At 36.4% G+C, this 25,062-nt stretch overlaps 1 protein-coding gene across 1 annotated transcript; it reads right to left on the bottom strand.

Moving 5' to 3' along the window:
- Positions 1–2,846: 2,846 nt before the first annotated feature.
- LOC306858007 (MAGUK p55 subfamily member 2-like) lies at positions 2,847–23,965 on the bottom strand. The gene is made up of 12 exons (XM_079398343.1): positions 23,852–23,965; positions 14,592–14,692; positions 12,405–12,557; positions 12,147–12,302; positions 11,825–12,052; positions 8,191–8,322; positions 7,994–8,096; positions 7,253–7,306; positions 6,345–6,506; positions 5,844–6,046; positions 4,905–5,033; positions 2,847–4,816 (listed from the first exon to the last, which is right to left on the bottom strand). Exons 1-12 carry the CDS (start codon positions 23,919–23,921, stop codon positions 4,640–4,642), a joined length of 1,668 nt encoding a protein of 555 aa, XP_079254469.1. The 5' UTR covers positions 23,922–23,965; the 3' UTR covers positions 2,847–4,639.
- Positions 23,966–25,062: the final 1,097 nt, after the last annotated feature.

Here is a 25,062-nt window from a genome sequence, read left to right as displayed (position 1 = left end):
ACTTCTGAATATATATTTTTGTAGGTGTGATAATACATGTTTTTATGCTCATAACTGAAATTGTGTATGTGAAAGTCCTTACCAAATAGACAGGGCTATTTGGATTTTCCCTGGAACTTGGTACGGTTTTCCAGAATAATCGTTCAGTACTTTAAATATCAGATAAGATGCTGCTTCATATTAATGAGCAAATGAACCTAAGTCTGTCATACTCCGTCTAAGTCTAAGAGCGTAACAGTTTCTACGTCAGAGATAAATCTGATCTTAAGAACAAAAGGTTTACTGCTTTTGTGAACCATGTGAAGAGGAGTGACTGAAGTATCTATGTAAATCCTGAATAACTGAATTACTTAGGGTTAGTAAAATGCTTAAATTGGACTTTCAAAATAAAGTGCAACGAGATAAATATTTGCAAATATTGCTATACATGAAATATGCACTTTTATTGACATGTTTCGACGGTGTTAAGTAGAGCTAATAAAAATAGTAAATGTAGCATCCTATTAAAGCAGGTACACGCTTAAAAATAAAGGTGCTTCACAATGCCACAGAAGAACCTCTTTGTCTAAACGGTTCCATAAAGAACAGAACCTTTAATATCTGAAGAACGTTTCTGTCTCACAAAAGGTTTTTTGTGGCGAAAAGGTTCTTCAGATTATAAAACGTTAAGATAGAGATGGTTCTTTGTGGAACCAAAAATGGTTCTTCTATGGCATCGCTGTGAAGAACCTTTTGAAGCACCTTTATATTTGTATATTTGGATAGATTATTTATTCCAGGACTAAACATCCAGTGCTTTCACCTAATTAGTTATTGCTTTATTTGTGTTAATCATAACTTGAATGTCTGAACATATATATAAAATATTGAATCTTCTGAGTAAATTGTGGATGAATGTGTCTGCTGGATAACATTCTGTTACAGTAATTGAATATGATGATCTTTGATCTTTGTGAAGAACTGACCAATATTTCCTTCTGTTTTTACACTGTTGCATAGCAGTCCCACGCACAAAAGCTCACAGAGACAAAGGAAATAATAGAATACAATAAAAGGAAAAGGTTTTTTGTCTTTAACAAAGCATCTAGTTTTTTAATAAAACTTTTACTATATACAGGTCCTTCTCAATTAGCATATTGTGATAAAGTTCATTATTTTCTGTAATGTACTGATAAACATTAGACTTTCATATATTTTAGATTCATTACAACACAACTGAAGTAGTTCAAGCCTTTTATTGTTTTAATATTGATGATTTTGGCATACAGCTCATGAAAACCCAAAATTCCTATCTAAAAAAATTAGCATATTTCATCCGACCAATAAAAGAAAAGTTTTTTTAATACAAAAAAAAAAGTCAACCTTCAAATAATTATGTTCAGTTATGCACTCAATACTTGGTCGGGAATCCTTTTGCAGAAATGACTGCTTCAATGCGGCGTGGCATGGAGGCAATCAGCCTGTGGCACTGCTGAGGTGTTATGGAGGCCCAGGATGCTTCGATAGCGGCCTTAAGCTCATCCAGAGTGTTGGGTCTTGCGTCTCTCAACTTTCTCTTCACAATATCCCACAGATTCTCTATGGGGTTCAGGTCAGGAGAGTTGGCAGGCCAATTGAGCACAGTAATACCATGGTCAGTAAACCATTTACCAGTGGTTTTGGCACTGTGAGCAGGTGCCAGGTCGTGCTGAAAAATGAAATCTTCATCTCCATAAAGCTTTTCAGCCGATGGAAGCATGAAGTGCTCCAAAATCTCCTGATAGCTAGCTGCATTGACCCTGCCCTTGATAAAACACAGTGGACCAACACCAGCAGCTGACATGGCACCCCAGACCATCACTGACTGTGGGTACTTGACACTGGACTTCAGGCATTTTGGCATTTCCCTCTCCCCAGTCTTCCTCCAGACTCTGGCACCTTGATTTCCGAATGACATGCAAAATTTGCTTTCATCCGAAAAAAGTACTTTGGACCACTGAGCAACAGTCCAGTGCTGCTTCTCTGTAGCCCAGGTCAGGCGCTTCTGCCGCTGTTTCTGGTTCAAAAGTGGCTTGACCTGGGGAATGCGGCACCTGTAGCCCATTTCCTGCACACGCCTGTACACGGTGGCTCTGGATGTTTCTACTCCAGACTCAGTCCACTGCTTCCGCAGGTCCCCCAAGGTCTGGAATCGGTCCTTCTCCACAATCTTCCTCAGGGTCCGGTCACCTCTTCTCGTTGTGCTGCGTTTTCTGCCACACTTTTTCCTTCCCACAGACTTCCCACTGAGGTGCCTTGATACAGCACTCTGGGAACAGCCTATTCGTTCAGAAATTTCTTTCTGTGTCTTACCCTCTTGCTTGAGGCTGTCAATGATGGCCTTCTGGACAGCAGTCAGGTCGGCAGTCTTACCCATGATTGCGGTTTTGAGTAATGAACCAGGCTGGGAGTTTTTAAAAGCCTCAGGAATCTTTTGCAGTTAATTAGTTGATTCAGATGATTAGGTTAATTGCTCGTTTAGAGAACCTTTTCATGATATGCTAATTATTTGAGATAGGAATTTTGGGTTTTCATGAGCTGTATGCCAAAATCATCAATATTAAAACAATAAAAGGCTTGAACTACTTCTGTTGTGTTGTAATGAATCTAAAATATATGAAAGTCTAATGTTTATCAGTACATTACAGAAAATAATGAACTTTATCACAATATGCTAATTTTTTGAGAAGGACCTGTATATAATTACTGCAAACTATTGAAAAACCTTTGTAAAGCTGTGCACACGTGAGGGAAAAAATACTTTAAAAACCATATATATATATAAATTTGGCTACTTGCCAAATAAATGATCATGAACTTCTGATTTTAGTTGTTAATATTTTATTATGTGAGAAGAGATTGTGGAGTGATACGAGAGACACAGTGAAACTAGTACAGCCATGCCAGAAATCACTTTCCTGGGCAAAGGTCAATTATACAGTTTATCATCGTTCTAGAAAAATATATGACTGCAGAATACTGCGATTAATCAGTCACAGTGAAACATTTTAGAATTCTTGCATTGGAATGATACAATTTAAATCTTAAAGGGGTGGCTGATTGCGATTTCACTTTTTTAACGTTAGTTAGTGTGTAATGTTGCTGTTTGAGCATAAACAATATCTGCAAAGTTGCAGTGCTGAATGTTCAATGCAAACAGAGTTGTCCTCTTTTTAAAATTCTGGCAGTTTAATGCCTACAAAAACGGCTTGTAGGGACTACAACGAGTTACTTCCCAGATCCGTTACGTCACGAACACAGATAAACCCCTGGAACACGCAATGAAGGGGGTGAGGCCATGTTGTCCTGCGAAGAGGAAGAGAAAACTTGGGGTGCACGTAAAAATCTATTCATATATGAATCGCTATTCTGTCTTCTAACAATTCTAATGGATTCACAAGTTTCAAAATCATATGTTCTAAAGCAGCAGTTCTTAATACTGTTCCTCGCACATGCTCTGCTCTGCATCTCTCTCTCATTCAGACTATCAGCAGCTCCAACAAACTGTTCCAATTATACACTTATTTTCACATAGCTATGAGAAGCGTTATACATGGGCGCGTGCGGTATTAAAGCTTTAATCAGAATAAAACCGTATATTAAAAGCTAACAGAAGCAGTAGCACTTACAAATAACAGCGTATCTAAACAACAAACAAAAAACATACCATTAAAAGCCATGCTTGCACAGGTTCTGTGCGATCCTCTTCACTAACATCCTCAATCGGGATAATAATAGCTTCAAATTGATAAGCAATATAGACGATGCCATTGTTTACAATACAACCGGAGCACATGCAGCTGAAGCGAGGGGCGGGATGTTTAAACGGTTTAGACGTGCACTAGAGGTGGTTTAGCCAATCACAACACACTGGGCCAGCTAAACAATCTGAGCCTATCACGTATTTCTGAGGGAGGGGCTTCATAAAACCAGGACATAATCGGGGTGTTTATCAGAGAAGGGACAGAGCGGTGTAGAATAAAGTTAAATTATGTGAAAAATAATGCGTTTTTTTTATGTTTGACTGCACCCCATAAACACAATCAAGCCAAAAAAATAGAGTCAACCACCCCTTTAAATCCTTATATAATACATAAAGACCAATCAATTTGAAATTACGTATATCGTGACACATTTGCTGTTGTCATTTTCTGAACTGAAATGGATTTTGTACTAACGAATGTTACAAGAAATAACGCAAACGAATCGAACATGCACGGGAATATGACACGCCAAAACACTCTTCGATTCTTGCTTTGTAAACATCAAAACTAAACAATCCCTGCAAAACACTACGTGATCATATAGCATTGATATATCCAACATGATTCTGAATAGCTGTATTGTAACGTAGGGTGCTAAAGCATATTCTACAGTTTCTATACAAATATACAGCCCTACTCTCACAGGAATAACAAACGTACAGCACTGTACAGAACTCCTTTAAAACAAATACAGATATACAGATCAGCTTCGTTTCTTTAGAAAATAATAAACTAGCTTTGTATCGTCATGTTTTTTTGTGCAAAAGTCTAAAGAACAGGCAAGTTCACATAGATTACAGCAGTTAACTAGACTTCTAGCCACTGTGGGAAATGCAGACCGAAGAACCCAACTGCTCTCAGAAGACCCAGCTGACAGGAACCCACTGGTGGTCTATGTTGAGTCTGTCCAGAGCCCTCCTGAGGCTGCGGTACGCTCCGTCCAGGTTGTCATTCACAATGCTCAGGTCAAAATAGTGACTGTATGCCCTCTGGATCCTTTCACTCTCATCCACTGTCCGTTTGAGTTCTGAGTCCTAGAGAGAGATTAAATGAGAGAGACTCAAGGAATAAAGTGAACATTCAAGGAACTAATCATTCTGAGGGCATCAAGAAATAAATTACCGTCATCTGTTTAGTCACAACACCAGCTTCAATGGCAGATCTGTTCATGTCTTTCAGAACCTCAAAGTTTGGGGCTTCGATGAACACCACATATGGAAGAAACTCGGCTGTTCGCAGAACTTTGAGCGCCTGTAGGAGAACAATGAAACATGAAATGGGGTGATAATTGTATAACTGTATATTTGTAAAACTGCCCCAAAAGACTTCCCATTTTAATACAAATAATCTGCATCAGGTATTAGTGGTATTTAGCCTAGAATATTTCTATGAACAGTCAAATTTTGCCAATAGTGTGCAATAGTTGGGTTCCAGAAGTGGAATGGGCTACAGCAGCAGAAGACCTCAAATAGTTTCATTTTTCTGCAAAATACCCAAGATGGCATGAAGAACACAGATAAACCATATACTGTAGAGTCGCAGTTGTGTATATTGTCCTTATGTTTGATCAGTTAAAGCGTTTCTCTTCTTTTTTCCAGTTACAACAACAGCTGGACCCTTTAGTTATTTCCTGGAACAACATATTATTATATTACTTTTGAGAGGCATATTTGGAGTTTCTGCACAAGGACGCCTTACACTAAGAATGAAACATACATTATGTTATAGTGCTCCATAATGCTCGCACTCGCAGCACCCTATTCTGGGTAAAAGTAGGGGAAAATAATAATCTTTCATTAAAAATCCAATTTTATGCCCTTAATGGCAGTTGTTCCGTGTTGTATCAAAAACGGTATCGAATATCATTTTTTTAAAGGTATTTAGATTTAAAAAATCAAGTACTTTGTTGCTTCAATTCAAAGGTTGTATGTGTTTGAATGCTGTGATTTACCTTTCCCTATGGGATAATGGAATTTTAAAAAAAAGATATTTCAGGAACCAGCACTGTTGAAAAAGTGGCCACTAATAATCTTTAGTATATCAAAAATGTAAAAAGAGTACCTGCGGATTGACATCCAGAATGCAAATCTTGCCGGAGTCCACAACCTCATGAATAGAGTAGATCTTGGTGCCGTACAGGTTTCCGTCATATTCCCCGTGTTCAAGAAAACGGCCACATTTGATGTCAGTTTCCATCTCGCTGCGAGACATAAACAGGTACATCTGTCCCTCCTTCTCATCCACCTTAGGTTTACGAGATGTGTCTGTCCAGAGGGACAAAAAGGGCCAATTAACAGTAGCACTGCAAATAATCAGATGTACACACGTGTTTTATTTCTTAATATTAAGTACATTTTTAATATTTAAGTGTAATTTTTGGATGGTTCTGAGTTGGTTGGTTGTTTCTTATAGGGTCGCATTACTGATAAATTATGGGTTAATAATTATAATAATATTATTTAATAACAGTAAATGTGGCCCCACTTTAATCACATCCAACATGATGCCAATTTTAATATTTAATGCATAAATATTACATTAAAAATATAAATATGCACTGACAAGGTGTGGTGGTTCCATAGCGGTGTGGGTCAGACACCAAAATTTTATTTTTCAAGCTGCGGCGGCCCACACCCTGTGCTCCAATCAGAACCAGCGTCTTCCTGCGGAACGGAGGCATCTTGGCCACTTCCTCGTAGATCCTCAACTCATGTCGGTCGAACTCTGGTATGGTGAAAAGATCTCATCTATTGTTAGTCTGATTTAGTCACAATATCGAAATGTATCATTTGTCAGTTCCAGTTCAGCTTGTCAGATAAATGTGACCCTGGACCACAAAACCAGTCATAAGGGTAAATTTATAGAAATTGAGATTTATACATAATCTGAAAGCTTTCCATTGATGTATGGTTACAATATTTGGCCAAGATACAACTATTTGAAAGTCTGGAATCTGAGGGTGCAAAAAAATCGAAATATTGAGAAAATCGCCTTTAAAGTTGTCCAAATGAAGTTCTTAGCAATGCATATTACTAATCAAAAATTAAGTTTTGATATATTTACGGCAGGGAATTTACAAAATATCTTCATGGAACATGATCTTTACTTAATGTCCTAATGATTTTTGGCATAAAAGAAAAATCAATCATTTTGACCCATACAATGTATTTTTGGCTATTGCTACAAATATACCCCAGCGACTTAAGACTGGTTTTGTGCTCCAGAGTCACATATGGCTTTTATCGAGGTTCCATTTACTATATTTCTCATTTTCTTTGAGTCAACAAACACATTTTAGTTTATGAACCTGAAGTAGCTCTCCTGAAATGGAACTGACTACAAACCCATTACACAAACGACATTTAAACAGTGTAATTTTAGCATGAAACAAACTTCAACACAACAATCACAACAGAGAACAAGAGTACAACACATGCGCATCCGTCGCACTGGACAGCAGCCATCTTTACCGGCGTTCTTGGTGGTCAAGTACATCATCTTCTTCTTCTTCTTACCCCCAATCCCTGCACACAGAGGCCCTGCGGACATCAGCACACATCCTGGTAGTATAAACACACAGAATGACTCCTGTCTACTACAGGAGACAAACACATCACTGTCCATTTAACCTCAAGCCATACTTATGAAATCTTTTAGATCATTCCAATGTAATTACTGAAGTTCACAGAGTAAAATAACAGCATACAGATCTGGAATGATCTGAGGATGAATAAATAAGGGCTTGTTCTTATAATCAACACCAAAGGGTTCTTCTTTATTAAGTGAATCATGCGGATATTCCTCCAGGGAGCGCTACTCTCAATTCAGCATCGCCTCAGGCTGTTAGCAGATGTGCTCTTTTGAAGTCAGATATGTCACTGAGAGTCTATGGAAAAATTCTTTATTGATGTCTTAATTCCTCTTACTTTTTATGAAGGATTTTCCTTTCCTGTGGGTAAATGTTTGTTTACTATGTCACTGAGCAAATCAAAATGCATGTTTAATTGTAAAATTCATGTAATAGTTTTTATGAAGGAGATAAAATATTATATAGATAGAAAAAAAAAAAAAAAAAACAACAGTTAAAACAATTGAAATTTATGCTTATCACTTCACTGCTGCATTGAATGCTTTCATGCTATATTCTTTCTTACGTCTCTTACAATTACGAATTCATTATATATGAATAACTTTAGTGCCCTGTGTCCTACCTGTGCTAGAGAGCTCCAGATCTCTCTTGACAAACGCTTTTCTCTTCTCCTCTAGCAGCTGACTGGGGATCAGGCCTGCACTGCCTCCTTCCAGGTGACATGCCTGCAGGTGAGGCCAGAGTCACGATAAGACCACCATACAGAGCTTAAGGATCACCAACATATATTCACATTCACACACACACACGTGTGCGCACCTGCCACCAGTTGGGGTCCTCCTGGTTGAAGATCTGAAGGATGTCTCCACTGCTGAATTTGAGTCCAGCTTCTTTACAGGGGATCAGGTTGTCATGAGAGGGGTCATAGTCAAAGTGACACTTCACAAAGGCCTGCAGATAGACAGACAGACAGAGAGAGAGAGAGGGAAGGAGGGAGAAAGAGTAAAGAGAAACACATGGTTCTTATTATTGAATATGTCCATCAATCAGATTGCCATACTGTCAACCTGTTGAAAACTTTAGTGGTGCATGTCTCGCATAAATGAAAGTGGGCATATCAATCTCTAGTGCTTCCTTATATTGTCAACATAAATATACACTCACTATTCAACTTCAGGTAATCTTTTATGTTTAAGTTTATGTTGATTTTAGGTTGATTTTAATACAACTTTTTTCCTGTTACATGAAGGTCGCAATAAAACTATCTTCTACTTATTTACCTCTTTCACACAGACTATAAATGCATAATCAAAATATAAATGAATATTAATATAAGAATACTATACCATAATACTAATTATTACTTAAAAATATGAACTACGAAAAATATTTTACACGAATGAAACCTCTCCTCATTTGTACAGCCATTTATATCAAATCCACAACTTTTTTTTTCCCAATGAATGTTTTTCCTAATGAAGGGTTGTTTGTCCCCAAACGTTAGTGTGCTTTTTTTACTTAGTAGACAAGAGTGTAAGAATCAGCTTGAGATGAAATATGAAATGTTTGAGGGAAAAAAAGATCAATATCATTAAATATTTTATTGCCATTCAAACTGCAATCTCTCAAATTAAGTGTGAAATATTATATGTTTATTAATATAAATTATAAATTTAATACTAAGCCTTGTGAAAAAGAAGTACTATGTAAAGTAAAGTGTACTGCCTAAATATTCTGACAAAATTATTTCAAATATAATTTAATGTAAAACTTTTAATTTGACATTATATGGAAAGTAGACTTTTTACAAGTGTACTTAAGTGTGTTAAGAAACAGTCATAAAAGTTTAAATACACTTTTTTTCATTAATATATTATCTGAAGGTAGAGTTTTTTTGTTTTTTAAAATATATGTTTTTTTGATCTGAAGATTTGAAGTGTACTACAAGTAAACATTCAATATAATTAGGCACACTTCTTTTTCACATGGGAAAACGTAGCCAAACAAGATGTAGGAGGAGAAGACTTTCAGCAAACATTTCATAAAGAAACTCCCACGGGTTTAAAATAACATGCGGGTGAGTAAATTAAGATGGGATTTTTATTTTTGGTTGAACTATCCCTTCAAGAGGAATATCAGGGCCTAAAATCCTGTTGTCATGGCAACTGTAGTCACCTGGGGGGGGGGCCTCATTTATAAAATGTTGCACACAAACCATCCTAAATTTGATCTTACGATCATATCTCGAATATGCATACGTTTGATTCATAGAATGAACGTACGAACAGAAAACGTGCGTACGCGTCTCTTTCAGATGTGAAATCTATGAATCGCAAATGATCTTGAACTTGCATGCAATTGAATGGTTTCAGCTCTCTGCCTTGTAAACGACTCCTAATTAATGTCATTAACATATAAAATATCACCAATCATCATAATTTAGAACAACGAGCTGTAAGAACAGCTTACATTTTAAAAATCGTGCAGTACTCCGACAATAAAAAGTGAGTATGTCTGCTCAGACCCTGACATGACGCTAAGCACTTTCGTGTTTATAAATATTTAAGAGTACACACACTCTAAGATCAAATCTGATAAATGAGGGGGGGGGGGCAGTCCAGTGGAATGTTGCTATTAGGTACTGGAACATCAACACACAGAAAATATGCCTGGATTACATCATTCAGACAGTCAACAACCAGCATCCTCCACACACAACACAACACATGCCAACAATACCATCTGCCAGCACAAACACCTACAGCAGCTCTCAAAAACATGAATATTCACATCATAGAAGCGTGCATCACATTAGTAACATGACACTATGATGTCCAGTCCCATGATATTGGCAGCAGGTACAGGAAGCTGTTAGTTTATTTTGGGATCAAATAAAGACAGGCACAGATGGGACACTCTGAATACGGCACCATATGGGCGGAGAAACAGAATTTCACTCATTTGATTCTCATTTAATAAGATCTCAGAAAAGCAGAATGTGGGGAAGATGAAGCAGAAAAAGGGTAGACTTGAAGATTGTTGGTGTCTCATCTCAGTAGGTGGGGTGGCACAGCATCAAAAACAGGAAGGCCTTTGCCATAATGCACCAAATCTCCCAGCATGCTTTGGCAGAGAGACAGGTGCCCGAACCCAACAGTGCAGCCCAGTTTGATCTCAAAGATGTTGATGTAAAGGCATTTTGAACCAAGGTTATTGCAGTAGATGTTAGTTACATGTGTGTTCACATGTTTGTGTCAGCATGTGAGCATTTTGGTTCAATGACATCCAGTATTAACATTCATCTGGGTATACCCCTTACAACAGACTGACAGCCTAAATAGCCAATCAAATCACTGCGACAAGTCTTGTTGTTATCCACCATTTTGTCCATCAAGCTTTTAAGCTTACTGAACTGTCAGACACATACAAAACATTTTTTATTTTATTTTTTTTGGCAAATTCCTTTATTCTACGGTGTTATTATGGCACATCCATATACTAAGAATCCATATACTAAGACCTAATTTAACACATCCGTGATTTTGTGATGTTCTATTTTATTAAGAAGAATTGAATTAAAAGAATTGGATCTAATGTTTGATTCACACTAGATCCAACCCAATTAGCAGTGAATGTTCTCAGAACTTTGGCAACGTTCTCTCAAAATCATGAGACATTAATAGAATGTTCGTTCAAAGTTATCCGGTTCTCAAAACATCAGCACAAAAGCATTTATATTTTACTGTATCATTTTAGTTGGACATTCGTCTAACATTTTTTAAACATAATTACTTACAATTTTCAGATGATTTAGAGAACATTGAAATGTAACGTTTCTATATTTGCAAGATAGTAAAATGGAACAATCCCTTACTGTTGTCTGTAATGTTCACATTACCAAGAAAAAATATATATTTTTAAACATTTAAAAAATTGACATTTTAAGCATTCAGACAACATTCAGAAATAACTGGAAATGTAGATGATTACATGGATTTGTTTTATAGCAGTATGCTTCATCGTAAGAATATTTAAGGACAACTTTTGATTTTAGTTAGGGTAAACATTTGTATACTAAATGCCCATGGGCTTCATCATGGGCTGTTTATGACAAGTCGACTGTCTGACTTCCTGAAACTATTTTCTCGTCGTCTACCATTATATTTAGTGTTTCAACATAACAACCAGATATACAAGCTTGTGCTTTCTGATTTATTCCAAATCATTAGGTACATCAGCAAGTGAGCTGACTCAAGTTGTCATGTTGTTGTTTGACGGCCAAAGATAGAAAAGTGGTAAAGTAACTGTCGTTTACACCTGGAAGTACAGTACCATGTCTCAAATATGTCTCCTGTGATCTGATTTCATTGAAGGTCTACAAACATTTATAATTACTAGTCACTATTTTTTGTTGAGTATTTACTCAACAAAAATCGATCTGAATGTTGCCCACCTGTCGTGGTGTGTGTGGTTCTTGGTAACTGGGGAGGATTTTGAGGACCACGCTGCCGCTGGACTCTTTCAGCATGTTCTGAAGAACCTTCGGGTCACTCCCCACTTCTTTTCCGTTCACCTCTTTGATGATGTCTCCCACATGCAGCAGGCCCTGCTGATCTATCATGCCCCCGTGCAGGATCCGAGCAATCACCAGCTCTCCACCCTCCACCCGAAACGTCACGCCCTGGCAGAGAGAACAGAATGTGATTCAAACAACTTTAAAAATCAGTGTTTTTTTGTTGTTGAAAAACACTTTATTAGACTAGATTAAGTCTCACCAAGTGCTCTCCAGACACTTTGCGGATGCCCACCATCCTGACAGCATCGGGAGGCACAGGCTGGTTGTTGAGCGCAGAGTCCATAAATACACAAGGGCTGGGAGGCGGAGTCTCGTAGCTTTTGGAAGCTACAGAGTCATGTGTTTCAAGTAAAGACTGCAGAAAATAAAGCAGGCATTGAGGGAAACCACTTCAAAAATCTAAATGAAACGATTCAAAATATTTTGTTATTTTTTGCTCGACTGTTTCTGCTTGTACCTGAAAGTGTGGCTCGTTGAGGATGCAGGCGAGCTCGTTTGCTGCCTGACTGTCAGGTGTGAGGGTGGTGAGGTCTCTCAGGATGTCCTGCACTAACTCCATATTATTGTCCCTCACCGCCTCCAGCTTCGGCTCTTCATAGTGCTCACGGGACTGCACACACAAAACATTCCAAGTTTAATTAATATGGGGAAAAAAAGTGAGTTTTGAACATGAGGGTGGGTAGATAATATCAGAATTTTCAGCACATGACCTGTGAAGGTGAAGGTGATTTGATTGGTCTGACCAAATTCAGAATGATTTTTGCCATTGTCATGAACATTTTTAAAATACATCATGTTTTCTGTTGAAAACATTACTTCAGGCAAAGTTTAACTAAATGAGCTGAGCTACTAACTACTGTACATGTTTCAGTAGTGTGACAAAGCAGTTTAGCTTATCCAGTAACAAGCTATTTTGTAACGTGCCACTGCCACGTGACCAAACACTGAGCTGAGAGAATAATCAAATGTCTTCACCGAAACAGTCTCCTCTCTCATTTACATTTCTGGAAAGTCTGATTAATACTAGTGACTCGTTTCATTTGGACAGTTCATGAAAATTTAACAGATATAAAAACATTACACTCATTTGAGTCCCTGTACTGTTTATGTATTTAGTATAAATGTACCTTTTTAAGTTTGATTGGATAGTTATAATCTTTTATTTACTCATTAATGACCTTTTAGGTTACTTTAATATAGTTAACTAGCCTACTTACTTACTGTCGCTATTGTATCACAGAAATGGAATTTCTAGCTTTCATTTAATACCTTTTCTGATGTCACAAGGAAAAATTGCCACAACATTAAAGGCATAATAGTTCAACAATATCAAAGTTAATTCACTTTAAACCATAGTCAAAGCATTTTCCCATTATATTAAATTCTTCTGTCTGAGATCCTTCAGGCCCGATAGCTCTAAGTGGGACTGAAAAGAAGAAATAGTAACATTATTATTAATATTTATAAGATATTTAATTGTAATTTACTTTACAATAATAATTGCAATAGGCATGATTTAATTTCTTCACTTGCAAGAGTAAAACCCTCAAGTTTTCATTTTAATAGAAAACAGCAAGGAAGCCTTTTAGGTTTCTGTGACAATGGGTTAACAAATGCTTCTTGTTACAAATCTTTGTGAAATTCTGTAATAATCTGTCCACACAAATGTTGTAAATTATGCGAATGTGATAATAAAGTGTATCTGACACATAGAGTATTGCTTTCCAAAATACACTTAAAACTCAAAACAGAGATGGAGTCACTCTAAAATGCTGAAAATACCAGATGATGAGCTGCTTGCATGGCACTAATAGGAACACACTCTGCAACATGCAGTGCAATAAACTATGTTTTGTATTATTATTATTAAAATACACAGTGCAAATTCAGATTTGGCATGCCTATGTGTTGAAAAATCCATATCTATAAGACTACTGTATCTCACCTATTTTTCAGAAGTGTGGTTTGACATTAGTTTAACTACTTGAAATAACTTACACAACATTATCAACATCTACATCAACAATACATCATTTCATATTTATGTGGAATGCTAAAATCCATCTGACCAGCTTCACAATTGACCTCGGGGGAAAATCAACCACTACCACAAATCCAAGCAACTTTTCTTGGCTATTAATATTTTAAAAGTCTAGAAATCACACCAAATCCCAGCCTGTGGCCAAACAGCACAGTAAAGGTGTTGGGAGAAATGTCTATAGATTTTCTGGATCATTAATATTCCATTTTTTTATCCATCATCAACTAAAACTATTTTACTCGAATCAAGGATGGGGCAAGCAAGGTCTTTTTTTATTAATGCACATTTCTATCACTATACTTTGTTTTATTACCTTACCATTAATTTACAAAAAGAAAACTAGGCCTATCTAATGCTGCAGTGTGAGTGTTTCTAATACAACATCTCTTTTTCGCTCACTGCTGTAGAAGTTTACTCAACTATGACAACTTCTGAGAACCCCGGAAATATAAAAAGGACCCATAGGTTTCAATTTTGATAAACGGATCAAATAATAACTTTCACAGAGAGGGACTCATAATTAAATAATCAGTTGACAGACTCATAATTAAAGAAGCCTCATGTGGACACATTGACATCAAGTTAAGAAAGCAGATGACTCACCACTGGACTCTCCATGATTCCTTTGAGGAAGATGAGGTCCAGGTCATTGGCTGTGGTGGAGCTGGTGCTGTCACTCAAGGTGTCTAGAAGACTTTGCATCGCTGAGGATTAGAAAGAAGACATTTCTCCATCCTTTCATAGAGGAACAGGCCACTCAAATGACAGTACATTAGAAATTAGTCCATCTCTACACTGTAAAAAATGATCGTGATTTTAACGGTAAAAAACTGTGAAAATGCTACGGTAAAAACCTGTTACATGGTTAACGTTCCCAGAATTCCCTACGTTCCATTTCAAATTTTGTTTGAATTTGACGTTTTTTCTTTGAAATAACTATGTTTCTTCTTAGTTTTTTCTTATCAGTTATGTTTATTAGGGTTGTATGTTACATCTAATGTTGTTAAATTAATGTTTATAGCATATTTCAGTTTAAGGAGTCTCACCATGATGGTGTTTAGTGCTTGTGTGAATGACACTGTGCACCTTCTGTATATGCTATTGTTTAAAAGTTGCTTGTGATGGGCTTTGGCTCATCATGTGACTTTCTTATTATCACCTGCATTTGGTGGTTATCAGTGTATTTCAAAGGAACAAAACAGATTTCAGTACTTTAATAGGTTGGTATATTGAGATTTTATCAGTTAAAGAAATTACAGTATTTAACTGTAAATTTAAGTTAAAACCGTAAAACCTAAAACGTTGCTACCGTATTTTTTACGGTAGAATTCTGGCAACCACAGCTGCCAGTTTTTTACCGTAAATTTTACAGATTTTTTTTTACAGTGTAGACCATATAAGTGATGTAAACAGTTTAATTTCTCAGCTGATGTCATTGGTTCTATGCTGACTGACCTCCACTGGTGTCTAAAGTTCGGCCTATAGTTTAAGAGCGTGCACTCAAACGATTTTTGGAGACAAGAAATTGTGGAAACCGAAAAAAGCATGAATAAAACATTATGTTGAGATAATCATATTTATCATTTCAGAAGCACTCAACCATACACCGTTCAAATGACAGAAATGTTAATGGGAAATAAATGTATTGTTTCCAGGGTTGTGTAAGTTATTTGTTTGTACATATTTAAGATTTGCTAGAAAAAAGGATCAAATAAATATTTATTTTCTTACTTGAGATGCACTTGAATATACATGAGAAAAGATCAGAGCAGTAGAGAAGCATCAAAACTGAATCTCCTCAAACTCAAACAGAGTTTCATGAAAGGAAGTTTCTAGAAAGATTCATGAGTCTTCACCCCATGGCTCTGATGTAATTCTCTTAAATTCCCCCTGCAGCAATCTGCATCGCTCACACAGAACACGTTCATGTTTCCCTTGTGTTCTCAACTCTATTTTCCTTTGTTCAGTTTTCAGACATGTTGCATAGTCTACTTCAAACCAAACACAATGAAACATAAAATGATGTGTGACAGAGCAATTCATGTTGTGGGATTGGTCAATGCTGGAGGATACAGCAAACAGATTATGAGAAATCCAGTAATGTACATGTCATTTTTTAAAGAAGAAATTAAAGTGAAATTTTGTATAAAAAAGTGAAGCCTAAGTCAGTTTCTTGTAATAAAAAAATGTGTAAATAAAAGCACAAGTAGGCTAATTTAATTGATTGTTATAAGGAATTTAATATATGCATTTTTTATTTTAATTATTATTATTTAATTATTGTTTTTTAGACATAAAATTAGGTATTATTTAATAATAATCATAATTTGTTAAATTTATATAGTGATTTTTTCTGAGCACTTTACATAGAAAGGGGGAATCTCCTCAACCACCACCAATGTGCAGCATCCACCTGGACGCCCACCACACACCAGCTTACTGGTGGAGAGGAGACAATCAGTGTATGGGGATAATTAGGAGGCCATGATGGTCAGAGGCCAATGGGCAAATTTGGCCAGGATGCCGAGGTCACACCTCTACTCTTTTTCAAAGGACATCCTGGGATTTTTAATGACCACAGAGAATCAGGACCTCTTTTTAATGTCTCATCCGAAGGACGGTGTTTTTTACATTATAGTGTCCCCATAACTATACTGGGGTGTCAGGACCCACACAGACCCTGCTGGCCTCACTAACACCTCTTCCATCAGCAACCTAGTTTTCCCAGGATGTCTCCCATCCAGGTACTGACCAGGCTCAACCCTGCTTAGCTTCAGTGGGCAACAGGGTGATATGGCTGCTATTTGAACGTCAATGCCATCAAATTCAATTAAGATTTAGCTGGGTTTATTTTAAATATTAGATTGAAATTCACACCTGAGTCTCCCTGCACATATTTTACAACTACTAAGTTTTTGTTCTTTTTTAAGAACATAAAAAAAGCATACTTTGAAAGCAATATTGCTTTGGGTATAAGCACCTGCTAAAGGCATAACTATCAAAAAATAACATCTACTTTCAACGCAATGAAGAAATGTCAAAGAACTATTTAAAAGGTGTCCCTAGTAAAAAAAATATATATATATATATATATATATATTTAAAATACATTTATTTCATACTAAGTAGTTCAAATCTATTAACATATTTACTGACATATCACTCGAAACTTGCTGATAAAAAAAATACAATTAAACTTTATTTGGAGTATTTCTTTATTGCAAAATGCACATTTCTTACTGGACTGTATGATCTTTGAATAATTTCGGTCTTTAAATACAAAATATTTAAAGTTTACCTGAAGTAATACTTGCAATAGTTCCACTTTAGCACAATCAAATATACTTCAGTATATGTCTTAGTTGGACTTCAACACTACTTCTGCACAATTGAAGTGCATTAAGTACAAAAATAGTTGTTTCAATTTAGCAGACTTTAAGTGTACAGTCTTCATATTGTCTTTAAAGAAAAAGCAATTAATATATAATAATTATAGCATAGTAAATATGGATTTATAGAACTATGCTGTAATGTATTTTTATAAAACCTGTTATTCCCAATCCTGGTCCTGGGCACATTTCAGATGTGTGGATATGTCTAGGGGAGTTCACCTGATTCAACTCATCAGTAAAGTACTCACAGACTGAATGTCAAATAGGGGACACATACGAAACAGTACTGGAGGAGCTCCAGGATCAGAATATTAAAATGTATGCGTAGGTGTCTTCATGAATACATTTCAGCACTGGAAAACACAAACATTGTCATTTTTCATTTCATGGAATTAAAGAGATCCATACATCTTTTATGAGTTTTTGTCATGATATCTAAAAGGTGAATACCAGTCAATTGTGACCTTGTGAGGACATTTTTAGGTCCCCATGAGGAAACAAGCTTATAAATCATACAGAATGAAGTGAAACTCTAAAAATGCAGGGCTATAAATGTTCAGGACTATAAAATGCTTTTCTATAAGGGGTAAGTTTAGTTGTAGGGTTAGGGTAAAGGGATATAAAATACAGTTTGAACAGTATAAAAACAATTACGCCTACAGAATGCCCCCATAAAACAGGGAAACCAGCATATGTGTGTTCTCATAGGGATAAATAACATCCAAGATAATAAACCTCTTCTTTCGTTCTGGATTTCCTTCTGTGATGGAAAACAAAACAAAGGTTGGCCAATTAAAGGATGAGATCTGCCATTTTCTGTGGTTCTGTTCCAAAACTAGTAAGCAGCCTATCTAGACAGCATAAGTGTGCACCTGGTATGAAAAGCTCAGTTGGCAGTAAAATTATATTGCAGTACCTTATCTTACCTGAAATCAAAATCTAAGAGAGCATCATATAAAAAAAAAAAAAAAAAGGCAAAATACATTGCAATAAACTCAGAAAAGTATTTTGTAATTTTGTAGATATTTTGAGGAATTTTGAAGAGTCAAAATTCTCTTTTGGGTGAACTATCCCTTTAAATGATACTTACCATAAAAAGACCTATGCAAATACATTTTTATTGAATTGCCTGCTTTTTTTTAATACATCTAACACCACTTTACTATAAGACAAGGGGGGGGGGGGGGAGGATGGTTAAAAACACAATACAGCCAGTATTAATTTGCTTGCAGTGCAGTAACAGTATAAAACCAATTATTGAATTTTGCAAACAATTTTTTTATTTTTTTGCAAAGAATGTTGTTTTCACACAGAATAAAAGAGTTTTTATACAATTTATATTTTTGGGGGGGCAGGGTTGCTCATAAGGGGATCATCATATTTATTTAAGGCTCACCGTTATATCAGTTGCATTTAATATAAACTATTATTGCATGCATTTAAATGTTTAAAAACTTCAAATAAGTTCATTCAGATTGCTCTTTAGTATATTGCAAAGTATATTGTCTCCATAATTAGTATTCTTTTAAAAGTAGCAACTGACTAGTCTTTGGAACAGAGTTTGGGATCTTGCTTCAAATGAGAGAGTGATGTGAGAAAAATCCAATAAAGATTTGCTATAAACTTTCTTTCATCAACTGATGCCACACACACAGTGCTTTTAGACTTTTTTGTTGTTGTTGACATTAAAACTAAAAATCCCAGTAAAATTTTGCCCATGAGCTAAGAGGTGGAAAGCAGGTTGCATATTTCGAGCAACTACCACTGAGATGAATGGAAGCGCTAATGAATAGCTCTCTCCAGATATTATAGACCTCCTTGCTATAATTAATACCACAAGAAGCTTTGTAATGTATATCTCTATGGAAACACATCCAACTGTCTATCTCTGAGCAGCAGGGTCAAGCTCATTACTAACTCTGGGTCGACGTCCTGTCGAGACCGAGTGACATTTAAGATGAAAGCACACACCAAAGATACCCACAGACATGTTTTTGAGTCTGACCCATGAGACCTTTAAGCCATGATGGATTAGAATCCTGAAACATCTTTTGCATCGACTGCATATGTGACTAATTTTGCAACATCCTCTGATGTTCAACAAGCATCTGTTACTGTATGTCTGTTTCATACTGAAGCAGCTCACTGCTGGTCACATTCAAGTCAGATTTCTGTAGTGCTTATCTTTATGTAAGAGCTGCCTTACTGTTTATTTTCCCAGCTCAGGACTACCGCTGAGTGTTTGGCTTCTGACTCATTTCCATTCCACCACTCCTTATAGTATCCGCCATAGTATTACTTAAGTACAACAGTCATTTCCTGAAACTGTTTTAACCTCTTACACACATTAATTCAAGCTCTGCATGATGCCTGGTTGGCAAAACAAGTTTAGTTGCAATTTGGCATATGTTACATCAAAATCTATTTCTTCATCTATTAAACTGAATCATTCATGACTTTCAATTGTTAAATTTCGCTTTTAAATTTTTTACTTTACCACAATTTTTGCTTTCATTTGTTTTTCATTGTGAGGACGTTTGCCCTGCTGTCACGCTCATTTTTTCACCTGGAGCTCATACTCTGTGACTGATTGTTTCTCCTAATAACATTCAGCCAGTAATGCTCAACTCATTTCCGAGCATATTAGCTCTTTCATATTGCATAAGTAACCAAAATTGAGCTTGGCAATCAGTTAATGATATTTAATATATGTACCAATGTTTGCTCATAAATGTCTTAAAACAGCAATTTTTCAAGCAGTTATTGCTGCCAATCTTTGCTTAAAGCAAAAGTAAAATAGAGTTCAAATATAGGGTAATAATAATGGCTGGCTATCAAAACCATTTTAATAACAGCTTGGATTATTATTTTATTCAAAATAAAATGTACACTGAAAAAAATATTAATTGAATTTACTAAATTAAGGTAAGTTGTTGCAATCAATTTATTTTAGCTACATTTAAATAAATTAGTCAACTAATAAATTGACTACACCCACTTACCTTAAAAAATGTGTAAATGCAATTAATACTTTTTTCAGTGTATTATATTTAATACATTTAATTTATAATTATTTTAATAATAGTTAAATCCGCTAAATGAACACAAAAAAAGAATTGTACTGAATCTTTTTCATTTATATGCACTAATAGCATACTACATAGTATTTCTTACCTACATATATTTTTATGGTACCCACCCTCAAAATGAAAAATATTTGTATTTAAAATTAAACTTGACATCTTAAAATGTTCAGCATATCAACAAAGTGTATTAAAACTCAAGACACTTAAACCTGCACCTCATTTCTCCAAGTGATCTATTAATTGCAATCTGTTCATTCCCTGGAGCCCAAATTATTATTCACATTTTTTCCTGTTCTCATTTACTTGCATAAAGATGCCTCAACTCAATTTCTAATTACATATTTCCAAACCCCTCATGGATTTTAATGGACCATCTTTAAATCTTTCGGGCTTTAATCTTGATAATTTCTTAGCAAGGATAAACACTGGCTGTGCTTTTATAAGACTGAATTTTTTGCAAAGTTTGTTTGAAAATGTGCCTTTTTAATTCTGTTTTTAGCAGCACAGAATCTCCATACTTCATTAAGTTACAATGATTTTGGGAAACAAAGATGATTTGTACATTTGTTTCTATGATCTGCTTATGATGCTTTTGGGAAACTCTGCCTCTATCAGTCTGTTCTCTCATATTCTCAGGAAATGAAGCATGTAATCAACATTTCTTCTAAATTCCTTTTTACCCTATAAACTTCATAGTATACAAAAATGTCTGGAGATTACTGTATTATATTTAAAGTAATGCAAACATGAGTAGATCCAGTCATATGAATTCTAACTGTACAATAATGCAATTTTAGGCATTTAGGTATCTTTTCATAAGTTAATTCCTGCTTAAAATTCAGTGTAAATGTGCAATTATTCCTAAAGCCAGACTAAATTATGCCTGCTTTGACTCACATCTGTCAGGTGTGGGTGAAGGGATAGAGCGAGGACTCAATTGCAGGAGGCAAAAAGAGCTTTATTAATACAAGAAATTAAATTAACAACAAAAACTAGCCCGTAGGGGAAAACAGCCTGGCAAGACAGGACAAGGCTTGGCAAGGCAAGGCAGGACTTCGAACAGGGTAACATCGACAACGAACCGGCACAGGACTGCAAACACAAGGAGATTATAAAGGGAGCAAATGAGGAGGGTAACGAGATAACAGGTGGGGCAAATTAACCAATAATCAGAAAATGAGGTGGGTGGGGTCAAGACAATTGACATGAGAGCACATGGCTGGTCTTGTTTGGTTCTATGTGCCATGTGCTCTCATGTCAATTGTCTTGACCTCACAAAAAACTAAAACACAAGCACAAAAATCACTAGCCATGTGCAAAACAGGACACGAACACGCAGCTAATGAGGAGACTCATAAGCAGCGTGTTCACAAAAAAACATAAACATGAAAGCACACAGCCAGTGAAAAAACACAAGCTGCATGCAACACAGAGCACAACAAAACAAGAGAAAGCACGCAGCCGAAGAACGAGCTGCGTGCAACAAAACGAAAAAGCACACGGCCGAAACCGAACCGTGTGCCGAACAAAGCACACACACACAGAGGACAGAGGAGCGCACGGCCCGAGCGAACTCGAAATCGCACGCTCCCACAGCAAGAACAACCTGGAGCGTGAGTGTCCGAACCCCGACACGAAACCAGAACTGAGACAGGAGTGCCGGGATCTGAACACCACGCCCCAGCATGAAACAGAGCATGCAGACGAGAAAGGAAACAAGCAAACCAGTCTTGTTTTCTCACCACAAAACAAGACAAGAAGGGAGTGTCAGGGCTCCGTCACAAAACCATGAATACACTAGACCGAAGTGACAGAACCCTGACAACATCAGCCTCTAGCATCAAAGTACACAGTTATAACTGCAGAGTAATGTATTTGTCACCTCTGAACAGCTGTCTGTGTAAAGACACATAAATGCCACCTCAGAAGCACTTCTATGCCACCTTTGCGGTGTAAATTTGGCAATAGACTATTGAATGCTGCTCAGAGGTGGCATAAATGCATTTACACAGCAAATATAATTGTATGCTTTGATGTTTTGTGGATTTGAAGGCTTAATTTAGTCTGGATTTTATGCTGCATTACATCTTTACAAAAATTTTGAGCAGGCAAAAAGCAGCATTAATTTGGCTGTGTAAACATGCCTCAAGTCACCTAATCACCTAATCACAGACCACTACAACAATCCTTACTTTTATTTTTTCTCATTTATAAATCATTCCATAAAAGCATGTGCTAAATGAACAAATGTAATGTAAAGCCCCATTCACACTGACAGTGATTTTAGCACTGTTGTGAGGTAACCACTGAATAAAACACACACAAGGTTTCAACACAGAATTATGTTATTAGATTTCTGCAATCACATATCACCACTAGAACAACTGATCAAATCACCTCCATCTGCGATCTCACTGTAGTGAATTACAATCTTTGAGTTCCTTAGACACAATCTGTTATTACACCCATAATTCTCTCTGCTTATTTCTCAACAGCTTGTATAAACAGAGGACACACCACACCTACAATATTAAAAGCTAGTCTCTCATAAATGTGTAATTCTTGCTCATGTTTTGGATTGGAGATGTCATCCCTGCTATTATTGCAAGATACACAGCCGGCCTACAGGTGTGTAAGAGTGTGATTGAATGTAATCGTGCATTATTCATGAGTCCGACGCTGCTTACTGTATTCAGGAAAGATATGTTGTTGTTATATATTGTCAGCCTCTCAAGTGAAATGGGGATAGAAGTTGAGCGGACAGTCCTATAATACTACTTTATGGTGAAGGAAAGTGTATTTCACTTGATTGTGGTATGAACCTCAAAGAAAGGGAGCCAAGAGAGAGAGGAAATCTGAAAATAAAGGAAGTTGTCAGACTCATTCTCTCCAGGTAGCTGTAACAAACACAGGATGTGCTCTCATGCACAAAGCTAATTGGACACTGGTTTGTCACCTCTCTTTCAATGCACCCCTCCTTGTCTCCACATGCACACACACATTATGTGCTAGAAGAATGTAAAAAAAAAATGTTGGTGACAATTTTTATGAAGCCTGTATATATTCTTAGTGCATTCATAAGGTCTTAGATTTTAATAGTTGTATGTTACAATCACACAATATACCTTTGAATATTTGTAATCAATAATTTTTACATTTTCAATTTTTTAATTAACACCAGAAATAGTATTCCTTGACCATGTTATCAACTACAGTGAGAATATGATGCTTCTCAATAGGCATATCAATCAGTTCATCCATCATTACAGTTGCGTGTACTGTTCTAACTGCAAAACCACAGTAAAAACTGAAGTCCCTCTTGCTCTAGTCAAATCACAGCATGCTTCTAAAGATCTGAACTGATCTTCTGCTCTCTGTGTCTTACCTGGACCCTCTAGAGAGCTGATCGATCCAATCTCCTCCAGGGACATTCTGTTATAGATACTCCCAGCCATAGTCCAATCTCTCTGAAGCCTCTTTTCCTGCCTCTAATTCACATGCGTTCCTTCCCTCTTTTCTGTTCCTTCACTTTTTTCACCTCCTTGACGTCAGCATCGGTTTCCAGAAAGCCTCCCCACCTCTCATTCTTCCTCTCGCATGTCCCTTCCTAGATCTTTAATTTCTTGATTGTTCCCTCCCTGTCTTGTGGCACCTCAGGCTTCCTCGTTCTTCCCATTTTTATCTTCCCTCTTCATCCCTCCTGTTGTAAGTTTAAAGGCAGATTGAGGCAGTATAAATGGCTGGGCTTTCTGCCTCCTAATATCCTTCTATCTGACTCTAACACAGATTCCAGACACACAAGTTGTCAGAGAATTTTAGCCTCCTCCCTATCACTCCCTCTCAGCTGCTGAAGACTGTTACAGACTCACCAAGAAAGCTCAACATAACTGTAAAACCAAACGCAGAGATCTAATGAGAAGAGACAATGCAAAAGAGAGAGAGACAGAATAGAGAGAAAAAAGGAGGAGGAAGAGAAAATGGCTCATGTGAACAAAGAGTGAATTGGAAATTCTCCTTAGGAAAAGAAGAATCACTTGAGAGCTCTCTATAAAATCTAATCTCCTTAAATGGGTCTCCTATGAAATTACATTGAAAGTGGAGACTTATTTAAGTCTCTTGGATCTCTGTTGTTTTATACGTAAGAAAATGTTTCAGATGAGCTCTCAACAATGGCTCAAACCCTGCCAAGATACGTCTGCAATGAGAGATCAATATGAAATTTCAGTTTGAAGCATTTCTTAGTACCTTCAAGGCAATCTGAATGATGCACATTTATTTTGTCATTAGCTACAGTAAAGGTAATATGTGACCCTGGACCACAAAACCAGTCATAAGGGTCAATTTTTTGAAATTGAGATTTATACATTACCTGAAAGCTGAATAAATATGCTTTCAGATCGGACAATTATTTGGCCGAGATACATCTATTTGAAAATCTGAAATCTGAGGGTGCAAAAAAAAATTTAAATATTGAGGAAAATCGCCTTTAAAGTTGTACTATTACATATTACTAATCAAAAATGAAGTTTTGATATATTTACAGTTGGAAATTTACAAAATATCTTCATGGAACATGATCTTTACTTAATGGCCTAA

Source organism: Barbus barbus (genome assembly GCF_936440315.1).
Source record: "Barbus barbus genome assembly, chromosome: 38".
In the NCBI taxonomy this organism is placed as follows: Eukaryota; Metazoa; Chordata; class Actinopteri; order Cypriniformes; family Cyprinidae; genus Barbus; species Barbus barbus.
This window is presented reverse-complemented; position numbering and strand designations above follow the sequence as displayed.

Excerpts from the sequence above, each read along its gene's own strand:
- LOC306858007 (XM_079398343.1), bottom strand. The coding sequence starts at position 23,921 with ATGGCTGGGAGTATCTATAACAGAATGTCCCTGGAGGAGATTGGATCG. Across the intron at positions 12,558-14,591 it reads GAATCATGGAGAGTCCAGTG|TCCCGTGAGCACTATGAAGA; the intron begins GTGAGTCATCTG and ends TTGTGTGTGCAG. Across the intron at positions 6,507-7,252 it reads CTTGACCACCAAGAACGCCG|AGTTCGACCGACATGAGTTG; the intron begins GTAAAGATGGCT and ends TCACCATACCAG.